General features: G+C 40.7%; 1 protein-coding gene across 1 annotated transcript in view; it reads right to left on the bottom strand.

The window, feature by feature from the left end:
• GPR89B (G protein-coupled receptor 89B) overlaps positions 1-5,609 on the bottom strand; it is a 27,278-nt gene extending 21,669 nt beyond the window's left edge. The window contains exon 1 of the mRNA XM_008583175.1: positions 5,407-5,609. Coding sequence (XP_008581397.1) covers positions 5,407-5,448 — 42 coding nt within the window. The 5' untranslated portion in view covers positions 5,449-5,609. The remainder of the gene's footprint in view (positions 1-5,406) is intronic.
• Between the last annotated feature and the right edge of the window lie 7,569 nt (positions 5,610-13,178).

Here is a 13,178-nt window from a genome sequence, read left to right as displayed (position 1 = left end):
AGGGAAAGTTTATAGGTCAAGGGAAAGAAAGCAATAGTGAGGAGATAAAGATGAGAAGAAATGAATGGAATACTACAGGATGGACTGATGATGTTATTAACTTATTATTTTTAGCAAATCATTTACTATATTGATCATTCACTATATTCCAGGCTAAGTACTTTGCATATAGTCTCATAAAATCATAAAAACCCAGTAAGGTAGGTATGATTGTCCTATTTTCACAGAGAAAGCTGAGGTTTAGAGAAGTTAATCAACTTACAGTGAGTGTCAAAATCAGGATTCAACCAGAAGCTTGTGCGACTGACTCCGACATGAGTACTCTCGACCACTTCAAAAGAAGATACTACACGATCAAGGCATACGTGGAGAGGATGGCCTTAAACAGAAGTTGAGGGTACCCTATTTTCTGACATGGGAGGAAAGGAGGTGAGAATGGTTGTGGATACAGATTAGCTCTTAGATTAAAATGTAGGAAGTAGAAAGAGATCACACCTTTTGGCCTTACTTTTGTTGATTAAATAGGAAGCAAGGTCATCTGCTAAGAGTAAGAGAGGTGAGCATGGAAAAGGGGGCTTTGAGAGTGATAAAGTCTCAGAAAAATTACAAGGAGAATGAAACAAGTACCTTATTAAAGTCAAGAAAATAAATGATTCAATGAGCTGAAGGTTAAACTCATGACATCGGTGAAATGCACCGCTGTGTGATATTCCACATCAGCCTTCAGGCCACTGTATTAATAGCTGACAAAGTATAGCAGTGATCCAAGTGTGGACTTTTCTATGAAGGTAAAGGAACAAGAAGGTATGAAAAAGTAACTTGGATCCATGAATCCGGATCAGATAGAAAAGGAAAGAAGCAAACGGATTAGGAGAAAATATCCTTAGAGTAGCCAGGAGACTCTGGCTGTCATAAGTAATTATCAGTGGAGACAGATTTAAATTCAGAGTTCAAAGGCCATGTTTACACGACTTATGAAGCCTGGGCAATTAGAACTGGGAGTGGTGTGTATGGTGGAGATGGACGGTTAAAAAAAAAAAAAATCAACAAGACCACCCTGAAATGGAACTTTAGACAAGGAGAGAAAACAAGCAAAAATTATAAGTTTATATGATGAGATAGGGAATGGAAGAAAAGAGAAATAGATATTTCTCTTTATTATTTCATTGTGGGCTCCTTCCACATTAACAAAGAAAGCTTAAAAAGACTTTTAAACTATCCACACACGCACAAAAGTAACTGGAGAATTCATAAAAGTAACTGGAGAATTCATTATATCCAAGATAAAGATGAATTCTGGCAAGATTATAAAGGATTTAAAAAGTATGTGGAAGGAAAAAAAGTAATTTCAAACAGCTTTGCAAATAAAATGGAAGGTGCACAGCTTCTTATTCAAAATAGAGAATTAACACTTTTAGAATTGTTCAGGGTAGGGCCGGCCCGGTGGCGCACTGGAGAGTGCGCCGCTTGGGAGCGCGGCGGCGCTCCTGCCGAGGGTTCGGATCCCATGTGGTGACCGGTACCCACTCACTGGCTGAGCGTGGCGTGGGTGCAGCACTGAGGGTTGCGATCCTGTTGCCGTCCCCGGTACGGGCGCGACACCGAGGGTTGCGATCCCGTACCGGTCAGTAAAAAAAAAAGACAAAAAGACAAAAAAAAGAATTGTTCAGGGTAGAGCCTTGACCTTCGGACTTAAGAGTGTGTATGCTGGAACTGATAAGTCTTAAGACTGTATGGAGGGCTCAAAACATAAGAGGTAGATAAAAGTTGCTTTTATAAAAATGACCTGTAGGTCGAAAATCAGCTACAGATTAAAAAAAAAAGACAGTCGTTAGCAGGACAGTTATTAAAGAACTAACTGGAAAAGACAACTTTCTAAGACATTTATTCATCCTTTTATTCAATTAACACATATTTATTATTGCTAATATATGCTAGGTTCTAGGGATAGAATGGTGAACAGGACAGCATTGTATACTCTCAAGTTTAAAATCTATGGAGAAGGTAAACAAGGTACATAAAACAATGAGGTAGTGTTGCTACAAGGGAAGTGGGTGAAGGGTATTAATGGCAGCATGTACAGGCACATTTAGCCCAGTCTAGGGGAGGCTTCTGGGATGCCCAGGCCAAGATCTGAAGGCTGAATAGGAGTTAACCAGGAGAAAGAAGGGGAGGGATATGGGGGAAAGGTACAGAAAGAGAAAATAAACTTTGTGGAAATCTGGAGGCATGATAGTGTGGCCAGGTTAAGAAACTAAAAGAAATTTAGAAAGTCTAAAGTGAGGTGAGGAAATGGTGAGAGCCACAGCTGAAGAGCTAAGAGCCAGGGTTCCAACATAAGGGACTCTATAAGCCATATTAAAGAGTTTGAACTTCATCCTGTGGCATTCTGAACAATGTTTACATTAAGATGTTGCCTGAGGCTGACAAGCTTCAATGTATAACCTCTGATTTCAGATTTCATTTCAAATAAACCTTTCAGTTCATACAAAACAGGGAAGAAAAGTTGGGGGGTGGGTAGGTGTTGCTTTCAACACCTCTACAGAGATGCTTTTTATTAAATAAATATTTACTAGGCTTTTACTATGTGCCAGCAACTGATCTACATGCTGGGAAATACAGGAGAACAAGAAAATATCTTGGATTTCATGGAGTCTACAAATAACAAACACAAACAATAGTGATACATGCTAAGTAGAAAATAAAACAAGGAAATGAGAAAGAGGTGGCTGGAATGAAAGGCTAGTTTGGCTAGGGGTAAGGAGTCAGTGACATTTTTACTAATAACTAAATGATGATAAAGTAGCCACATAAATAATTGAACAGAGAACACTGCATGCAAAGGATTCTCTGGGTCTTAGTCACTCATTTGTAAAGAGCAGGCTTGACAATTAAATTTAATATTGCACGTGAATGCATGTGTGAAAATTAAAGTATATGACTGCAAGGCGTAAAAGATTAGAAAGCCACTCTCTGGGTTCAACTTAATTATATCCATGTTAAAAATCTTAGAGGCTGCAATGCAATGCCAATTTTCTACTGAAATTTTAATTTTTATTCTGAGAAAAATGCTACTTAAATATTGTTATTTTCCCTGAATTAGTGGTAGGGCTAAAAACAACTTTGGGTTGTCTAAGGGCAATACGAAGTCTTAGAAAGGTTTTAAGCAGAAGAGTTACACATCCAGATTTTTGTATACTGTTGTGTTTGAATATTATGCAGCCAATAAAAACAATAATTATGAAAACTATATAAGGGGGATAAATTTAACAAATGAAAAAGTTATTGCATTAGGATGGTAGAATTATGCATGGCTTTTCCTTGATTTATATTTGTAAAAATGTTATGAAAGTTTTTCGAGACATAGACAACATTGTACTCTACAGACAGAACCATTAGAATGAAGCATTACAGGGGCCGGCCCGTGGCTCACTCGGGAGAGTGCGGTGCTGAGAACCCCAAGGCCACGGGTTCGGATCCCATATAGGGATGGCCCGTTAGCTCACTGGGGGAGCGTGGTGCTGACAACACCAAGTCAAGGGTTAACATCTCCTTACCGGCCATCTTTTTGAAAAAAAAAAAAAAAAAAAAGGAATGAAGCACTACAAAAATTGTATCAAAGAACAAAGATTCATTTTACTTTAATTCCCAAAAAATAACTGTTTCTGTTATCTGCCATTTAAAAGAAAGAACAATTAAAAAAATATTTTAAATTATTGGAATGATGGGGGGCAGGGAAGATCAATAATTAGGTAGTTTGAGCTTCTACTAATATTAACAGTCGGCCAACAATTATTTACTAAATGCTTAAAGTAGAAACACAGCTATGAACAAGGCAGGACCTCAAGAAAATAAATTCATAAACAAATACACGTACATAAATAATACCAATGTTATGATAGACGCTAGGAAGAAAAGAACAAAGTAACAACGAATGACATGGTAAAAAAAACAAAAAAGCAAGAGGCTCACTAGACGAAGCTTCCAGAGAGCAGGGACAGTCAGTATCTTATGCGGGGGTACTACAAACAGTTCACGGAAAGNTGACAACACCAAGTCAAGGTTTAAGATCTCCTTACCGGCCATCTTTTTGAAAAAAAAAAAAAAAAAAAGGAATGAAGCACTACAAAAATTGTATCAAAGAACAAAGATTCATTTTACTTTAATTCCCAAAAAATAACTGTTTCTGTTATCTGCCATTTAAAAGAAAGAACAATTAAAAAAATATTTTAAATTATTGGAATGATGGGGGGCAGGGAAGATCAATAATTAGGTAGTTTGAGCTTCTACTAATATTAACAGTCGGCCAACAATTATTTACTAAATGCTTAAAGTAGAAACACAGCTATGAACAAGGCAGGACCTCAAGAAAATAAATTCATAAACAAATACACGTACATAAATAATACCAATGTTATGATAGACGCTAGGAAGAAAAGAACAAAGTAACAACGAATGACATGGTAAAAAAACCAAAAAAGTAAGAGGCTCACTAGACGAAGCTTCCAGAGAGCAGGGACAGTCAGTATCTTATGCGGGGGTACTACAAACAGTTCACGGAAAGTTCCATATTATCTTTCAATTCTATTTTTCCACTGGTAAAAAAACCAAAAAAGCAAGAGGCTCACTAGACGAAGCTTCCAGAGAGCAGGGACAGTCAGTATCTTATGCGGGGGTACTACAAACAGTTCACGGAAAGATCCATATTATCTTTCAATTCTATTTTTCCACGAATTTTTTTGAAGTACTCTCCTCGTATATGTTCCTACCCTCAGAGCTTTACCTAACGGTCGATGAACGTTTGTGGACTGTACAAATGAATGAAGGTGGCCAATCGAGAAGAAACAAAGATCAGAAAAAGATCCGAAAAGGACAGCAAGCGGAGGATACAGGAAGAGGTGTCAGCGCACAAACGAAACCGTGTACTTTGAAGTGACGGCGACAAATATCTCCACACCCGGATTCAGGATCTGACAACTAAAAGCAAAGCCCTCACGTGTCCCCAGTATCCAGTCCCGATTGGTGCGCCACACACCCCGCGCCCGGAACCACTCTCTCGCCCCAGTGCGTGGGTCAGCGGCGCCGTCCGGAGGCTGAGGGGAGCTTCGAGGACAGCTCCCTTCTCGTGCACCGGCTCTCAGCGCTGAGGCCTGCTGACCCCTTCCGAAAGTCTGAGGATGGATGCCGGCCGGGGGCGCTGCCGGCCGCAGGCCAACCCCCCGACCACAAGGGCGGAGGGAACCGGACGCCAAGTCCCACACCCTCCCCGCGCTATGAACACCGGTGTGGCAGGCGCAGACCGTGCGAGAGAACTAGACCCTGAGCCAGCCCGCATAGCTGAGGCCCGGAAAGGGCGACTCGGGAAAAGGAGGCTGAAGGGTGCGGGGGTGGGAAGAGGTGACTCACCTGGGAGGTAATCATGATGCTGGAGTCTATCAGGAAACTCATGGCGAAGTATGGGGAGGGCTCCTTCCTCCACTCCCCAAGGCCACAGCCCGCTCGGGCCACCAGTCCCCTCACGCAGGCGGCCTTCGCCCAGGTGCCGCGGCCCGGAGCGCTGCGGACCAGTCCGACGCCATCAAGCTGCGCCCCAGCCAGCCAATCAGGGGCTACATTCAGCGCTTCCCGCCTCCGGCTAGGAGTGGGCGGGGCGGACGCCGGGCGCCTGGGCGCTGTGGCCCGGGGGCGGGGCTTGGCAGGGGCGGGGGGCGGGATATGCTACTGTGATTCGAAAGTCCAAAAGCAGATGTAGTGCAACGTAGTGTTTCCATTTGTGAGGCTGAAGGAGGTAGGCCTGAGAGCTAACGTCCTATTTTAGGTGGTAATTCCATTTTCTAATGATCGTAGCTGATAAGATGAAGTTAATAATAGTAATAATAATGATTATTATAATGAGTTAGGCCTTAATTCAGGCATTGTGTTCTAAATGTTACAGATTTTACTTGGCTCCACAAACGCAACAGCACAACTACACGTGAGGGAAGAGCGGAAAGGCAGGTGATATTTTAGCAAATATAATTAACCAAATGAATTTCTGATGTGACAACAGAAAAAGTACACCATCTATAGCAAGGGAGTGATGCATAATCTCATTGTACCCAGTACCAATCAGACAACAGATGGAGTACTGCACTTTTTGTGCCACATTTCAAAGAGACACATAGACAAACTGGAGCTTGGTCAAAGGTGAGCCACCACATAAGAAATGGTAGAAGGAACTGAAGAAAGAAGACTTAGGAACATTGCAGCTGTCTTTATGCAAAAGAATGGGTAGAAAGGTTGTGGCCCCAAGAGATATTTGTAGGGCAAAGGACTGGAAGTTAAATGGAGATAGATTTTAATTCAAAACAAGGAACAATTCTTTAAGAGGCTGAAGACGGGTTATTTTAGGAAATAGCTCTGTCCCTCTCCACCCCCTCCACCATGTTGCAGGGGCTCAAATATAGACTGAACTGCTACTTCCCATCTCAGAACCTTTCTAGAGTGAGTTAGGGCCTTCACACTAGGGAAATGTGAGATCTGATTTGCCTGGAGAAAGGGGACCAAAGTCTGGGATATTCATTCTTATTCTTGATTATCCTAATACACACCCACACCCATGCACATATACTTTTTCATTTTCCCAAACGTGGACCACAATGAGTGCTGTGGACTGAATGTCCCCCTCAAATTCATATGTTGAAGCCCTAATCCTCAATGTGATAATATTTGGAGGTGGGGCCTTGGGAGGTATTTAGGTCTAGATGAGGTCATGAAGGTGAAGTCCCCAAGATGCGATTAGCATCCTTATAAGAAGATGAAGGGACTAAAGTTCTCTCTCTCTGCCATGTGAGTATACAGTGAGAAGGCAGCTGTCTATGAACTAGAAGAAGGGCCCTCACCTAGAAGTGACCATGATGGCACCTTGATCTCAGACTTCGAGCCTCCAGAACTATGAGAAATATTTTTGTTGTTGTTTAAGTCATCCAGTGTATGATATTTTGTTATACTAGCTCAAACTGACTCAGATAATGAAAATCATATTTTGTTATAAACGTTTCAGTTAGAAATATATCATGAACATTTTCTCATGCTAAAGATTTTACAACATTTTCACTGACTCAGTAATATTCCATCATATAATTATGCCATGATTTACTTAATTAGTTTGCTTTCTGGATTTCTTTGGTGTTACTTGCTATAATAAAATAATATTATAATGAAGAATTTGGGCCACAAGAAACACTTATCCAAGCCTACAGTTTGCCCTGAGCAAGGGACAGTCACTATGTGTGTATCCCAGCAAATTCTGGAGACACACATCAAGCTCCTGTAGCAGCCTGAGGTGGGCCTGTGAATTTTGCAGATTAGTACGTGGCTAATGACTGTTGAATAAGAAGTCAGGCTTCCCTCCTAGCAAGTGCTTCCCAGAAAATTCCAGAGTTTTTCCTTGATCCTCTCACTTGGAGGGCAGTGGGGGAAGGGGAGGAGAACACATTGCACTTTCTTCTTGTCTGACAACTCTCTTCAAAGACTGTCCCTCTCGACAAAACCTTATGTTTCACTTTAATAACCTGGGAATGGATGTGAACTCGGGGTTGCAATACCATTTGGGGGCAACTTTTTTGGAGCAGTTCTGGGTTGTCTGTGCTTTGTACCACTCTTCAGGATGTGTAGACACTGAGCATTCATTGTCCATAATTTTCGTGGTCTTCACTAAAACTCCCAGACAGGAAGTATTTCATTTAATATTCCATTACATGACCATTAAATCAGACTAGTAAATTATATTTATATCCTCTATATTTTTCTCCTCTACCAATTTATCCAGGACTGAAGGAGGCATATTAAAGTCTCTTACTACTGTTGTTTTTCTGTTCATATCTCCCTGTATTACTGCGGGCTTCATATACTATAGTTTGATGCCTTATTTTTTTCAGTGCAAAATGATTCATATTATATCTTTGTTGCATGTTATATATCAATGAAAATGAATATTTTCGTTTGATATAGTGATTTTGCCTTCTTATTTTGTGTATCTGTTTTTTTTTTCTGGTCTTTTTTTTTTGCTATATGAACTGTGTTTTATTTGATTTTTTCCCCTAGTACTTTGGAAGGCATGGATTTTGTCTTAAAATAACATCTATAACCCTATATTTTCTAATTACTAACATAGAGAATAAAATAATAAGTTAAGACTAACAGGGCGCTTCTACTTTTTCACATTTCTTTTTTAGTCCCTCCACCCCACACAGTTCCCAAGTTTGTGTTGGTATGATCTGGGGTTTTAAACCTTACTTAAAAAAACGATTATGTGTTAAGAATTATTTATGACATTTGTATTATTTTGTAACTGTACTTACAACAGTTACATTTAATTCATTTTATGTTTAAATGTCTTCAGTATTCATCATCAGCCTCTTTCGTACTTTTGCCTTCTTGAATTTTTTTGAAAACTTTTCTCTTTTGGCCTGAGTGGGTCATGAAATAAATTTTTCATTAAAGAAGGGTTTGCAGGTATTTTGAGTTTTTTCATAACTGAGAATGCCTTTTCAGTTGCCTTCACTCAGGAATGAAATTTGGCTTGTTGTGGAATTCTTGGCTTAAATTTTTCATCCTTAGGATTCTACAGATGTTCTATTCTTTTCTAAAATTTAATGTTATGGAGAATATGATGACAGCCTGATACTTTCTTCCTTTGTAGGTAACTTAATAAACATCCTGTTCATCCAGAGTTGATACTGGAAGGACTGTCTCTGCTTTGGGAGGGATGCCTGAAAGTGAGAGCCATTTTGGTTCCTTGTCTTCACCCTAGGCTCTCTTTTCCTTTTGAGCTGTTCCTAATCCCCATGATCAATTGCAGCCTCTGAGAGAGAGGGGGAATCCCTGCCCCTCCAGACCAAGTACACAAACCCTTCTCCTAAATCTCTGTATCCCAATCTAAGGTGAATCATTTAATAACAAGACTGTGCTAAATGATGGTAATTATATCACATAGAATAATAATTATCATGGTGGTAGTAGTTAATATTTATCGAGTGCTTACTGTGTGCCAGGTACTGTTTTAAGATCTTGTCATGCATTAACACATTAACTCCCTAACTTAGAGGAAATTGGAGAAAGTTGAGGTCCCAATCTTAGAGATGTTAGAGAGATCAACAGTTATCATAATGCTGTAAGAACACCCCTTGTCATTACATCTGCCTTAAAGATGTTATTGAGGATTTTTTGTTGTTATTACCATACTTCCTGTTGGTTCAGTTCAGGTGAGTTTATCTGATCTCATCATTTTCTTTTGGGTGTATTAGTCTAACTCTGTTCTGGAAGTGCCTCATTGTTTCTTCTGTCTACAAACCTAGCTACTACAGAGATGAAAACTATAGCAAATGGGAAAGAAAAATACAACAGGAAAACTTGAATGAATTAGAAAAAATGAATAGTTTTTAGAAAAGCTGAGAATTAGAGAAAAACAGAAGCCAGAGAAAAAAAGAAAAAAAAAAGAAAGAACCCTCAACCTCTGTCCTGGCCAAAAGGGTCATGACCACACATTGTCCTTGCATTAGGGTTTCCCTCATGGTGTCAGTTGCACAGCATCTGGAATTTGCGTTTTAGTTATCATTTATTATTTAAATCCTTCTTATTACAATACATATGTATATTAAAATAATTAAAACAAACAAAAAGAGCCAAAATTGATGTGTTTACCTCAAATCTTGCTGCTTTCTAGTTTATTCTCTATACAGTAGTTGGAGTAGTCTGAGGGAAAATGAACAGTAGAACATGGTGGGAGTGATGCTATGTGACTTCCAAGGTAAGGGCATAAAAGACATTGAAGCTTCTGCCTTGATCTTTTATATCACTTGTTCTGGGGGAAAACAGCCACCAGGTCATGAGGATACTCAAGCAGCCCCTGGAGAAGTCCAAGTGGAGAGGAACCAACTTGCCAGCATCAACTTGCCATGTAGCCATGAGTGCGTTCACTCCCAAGCAAGCCTCTGATTACTGCAGGCCCCATCAATATCTGACTGCAACCTCAGGAGAGATCCCCCCCCCCAAGTTTCTCCAGAATTCCTGACTTACTGAAACTGTGAGAGATAATACACGCTTGTTGTTTTAAGCCACTAAGTTTTGGAGTGATTTATTTATTACACAGCAATAGGTAATTAATACACAAGTCATCACAGGTAACGTTTTACTAAATATTTGCATGGCATAGACTGAGCCTCTATTCTTGTAGGCTTTGATTTTTGTTTCTTCACCACTCACTGACTATTAAGCCAAAGCCACATACTTAAAGTTTTAGTTATAGCCACACCTAACCTCAGTGTACCAATTTTTGTAAATAGATAACATAATGCTAGATACTGTAACATATAAATATCGACATCTCAGTGGATTAATACAGTAAAAGTGGTTTTTTTGTTTGTTTCATTGAAAGTCCAGTTAGGGCCGGCCTGGTGGCACACTGGAGAGTGTGCCGCTTGGGAGTGCAGCAGCCCTCCCGCCGAGGATTCGGATCCCATGTGGAGACCGGTTTCCGCTCACTGGCTGAGTGCGTTGCGGGCGCAACACCGAGGGTTGCGATCCTGTTACCGGTCAGTAAAAAAGACAAAAAGGAAAGAAAAAAAAAAAAAAAAGGAAGTCCAGTTAATGGAAATTGGTAGACCCTGGGAGTCCTCTGATCTATCACCAAAGACTGACATCTTCATCACATGGCTTCTAAGGTTGTCCTGGGTGACAGCATCTTCAACACATGGCTGCCATCTTCAACATGTGGCTTTTGAGGTTTCTCTGTGTGATGATATCCAGCAATTCACATAAAAATCTCTTTTCCTTTCTTAACTTATGACAAAGAAAGTTTGCTTGCTTTAAAGCCTGAAACTCCTGGGATCTTCAGGGAGCCTCTTCCTCAGATATATTCCTGTGTATCAGCCTGCTCTGTTGCTGGGGAGAGCTTGGTCAATTATCTCCTTCCTGCCCTGAGATATGTCTCAGTACTCACTCATTCATTCATCAGACATTACTATGTTCCTGGCACTGTGCTAAGTACTGAATATCCAGTGATATATAGGATAAAATTTCTGTCTTAAAGTTGCTTGCAATCATATGGGAGAGAAGCAAGTAAGTAAAGCAATTTGATAAGTGCTATGATAGAAGGGTGTACAAGCACTAAGGGACCACAAAGGAAGGAGTAACTAAATTTGTCTTGGGAAGTTTGTGAAATTTCATATAGAAGTAGAAAACCAATCTGAGTCTGGAAGGATAAGAAGGAGCTGACTGTAGAAAAAAAGGCAGGACAGGGCCGGCCCGGTGGCGCACTGGATAAGTGCGCCGCTTGTGAAGCACGGCGGCGCTCCCTCCCGAGGGTTCGGATCCCACATGCAGACCGGTTCCCGCTCACTGGCTGAGCGAGGCGCGGAAGCAGCACCAAGGGTTGCAATCCCGTTGCCGGTCCCCGGTCCGGTACGGGGGCGACACTGAGGGTTGCGATCCATTGCCAGACACGGAAAAAGACAAAAGACAAAAAAAAAAAAAAAAAAAAAAAAAAAAAAAAAAAAAAAGAAAAAAAGAAAAAAAGGCAGGACAGAATACAGAGTCCTGAAACAACATTACATAACATTACATTCACTCATTGCTATGCGCCAGGACTGTCTATATCGAGGACCAGCCAATGTTTCAGTAAGGCTGGGCACATGCATGTGTAGATGGATGTGGGAGAAGAGGCTAGAAAGGTGGTATATCAGCTGGGGCTATTGCTGGTGAGCAATGGAGATGATTTTGGCTATATTAAAAAAAGGAACTCTGTGGGCCGGCCCGGTGGCGCACTGCGCTAGTGCGCCGCTTGGGAAGCGTGGCTGCGCTCCCACCGAGGGTTTGGATCCCACATACAGACCGGTTCCTGCTCACTGGCTGAGCGAGGTGCGGGGGCAACACCGAGGGTTGCAATCCTGTTGCCGGTCCCGGTCCGGTACGGGGGCGACACTGAGGGTTGCGATCCATTGCCGGACACGGAAAAAGACAAAAAAAAAAGAAAAAAAAAGGAACTCTGAGGTAGCTTAGCAAATTGAAGGAAAGCTGAAGAACCATGGTCTGAAAAAAAAAAAGAACCAAGCATCTCCTGAACATTTAGGTAAGCAGAAACTAATTGTGAGTTTCTTCAGGGGCTTCTGCCAAGATGAATGAATTCCAACCAATTTTCAGTCTCTTACTCCACTCAAGATTCACATTCTAGGGAGAGAGTGTTTGACTGGCCCATTTGGGTCAAACACCTGGTGCTTGACCAGCGAAAGTTGGATAAACATGACTAAGAGTCCACTGAGACTGTATCCAACTGAGGAAGGGTGTTTCCCATGGATAAAATGGAGAGGTTACTAAAAAAGAAGGGAGAGGGCTGGCTGGTTAGCTCAGTTGGTTAGAGCAGGGCTTTGATAACACCAAGGTCAAGGATTTAGATCCCCTTACTGGCCAGCTGTCTGCTCTGCCCCAACTCCACTCCTCCCAAAATGGAGAATAGATCCTGCACAGGTAAAAACAGACATCCTCTCTAGGTGAGTTGGAGTCAGGTATAAAAGGCTTTGTAAATCATGTTAAGAAATTTATAATTTATTGGAGCTCCAGTGGCGCAATCGGTTAGCGCGCGGTACTTATACAGAAATTTATAATTTATTGATTAGGCAATGAAGAGCCATTGAAGGACTTTGAGAAGTGACATGATAAATCCCAGGCAGAAACTTTTGGCTAATTTTATTTTGTTATCAATTTATTTTTGTCTGTAATGAGCAAATTTAACTCTTTCTATAATTCTCATTGACACAGAAGAGAAATAATATGATTCTCTTGTCTCTTTCCATAGGCCAAACAGGTATACCTTGTTTTTTCCTGAGCTTTGTGTAGAGAAAGGGAGGGAACAAATAGACCAAATCTCAATTGATCAGGAGTCTCTTCATGTTTTTTCAGAATCACATTCTCCTCCATCCCACCCAGCAGCGTGTTGGAGCTAGCTTGTACTGGCTAGCAAAAGTTATTTGCTAAATTTTCAGAGCCAGTTTTTAAGTATAGTTATTAACAATTATATTGTATAAACTTAAACTTAAAAAATATGGAACACAAAGGTAATAAATACTCAAAGCTTACCACTTCCTAACTATTTTATATATACTCTCGAGGTTATTTATATCTATTGTACAGTATGTATGCAT

Source organism: Galeopterus variegatus, unplaced genomic scaffold, assembly GCF_000696425.1.
Source record: "Galeopterus variegatus unplaced genomic scaffold, G_variegatus-3.0.2 Scaffold2845, whole genome shotgun sequence".
In the NCBI taxonomy this organism is placed as follows: Eukaryota; Metazoa; Chordata; class Mammalia; order Dermoptera; family Cynocephalidae; genus Galeopterus; species Galeopterus variegatus.
This window is presented reverse-complemented; position numbering and strand designations above follow the sequence as displayed.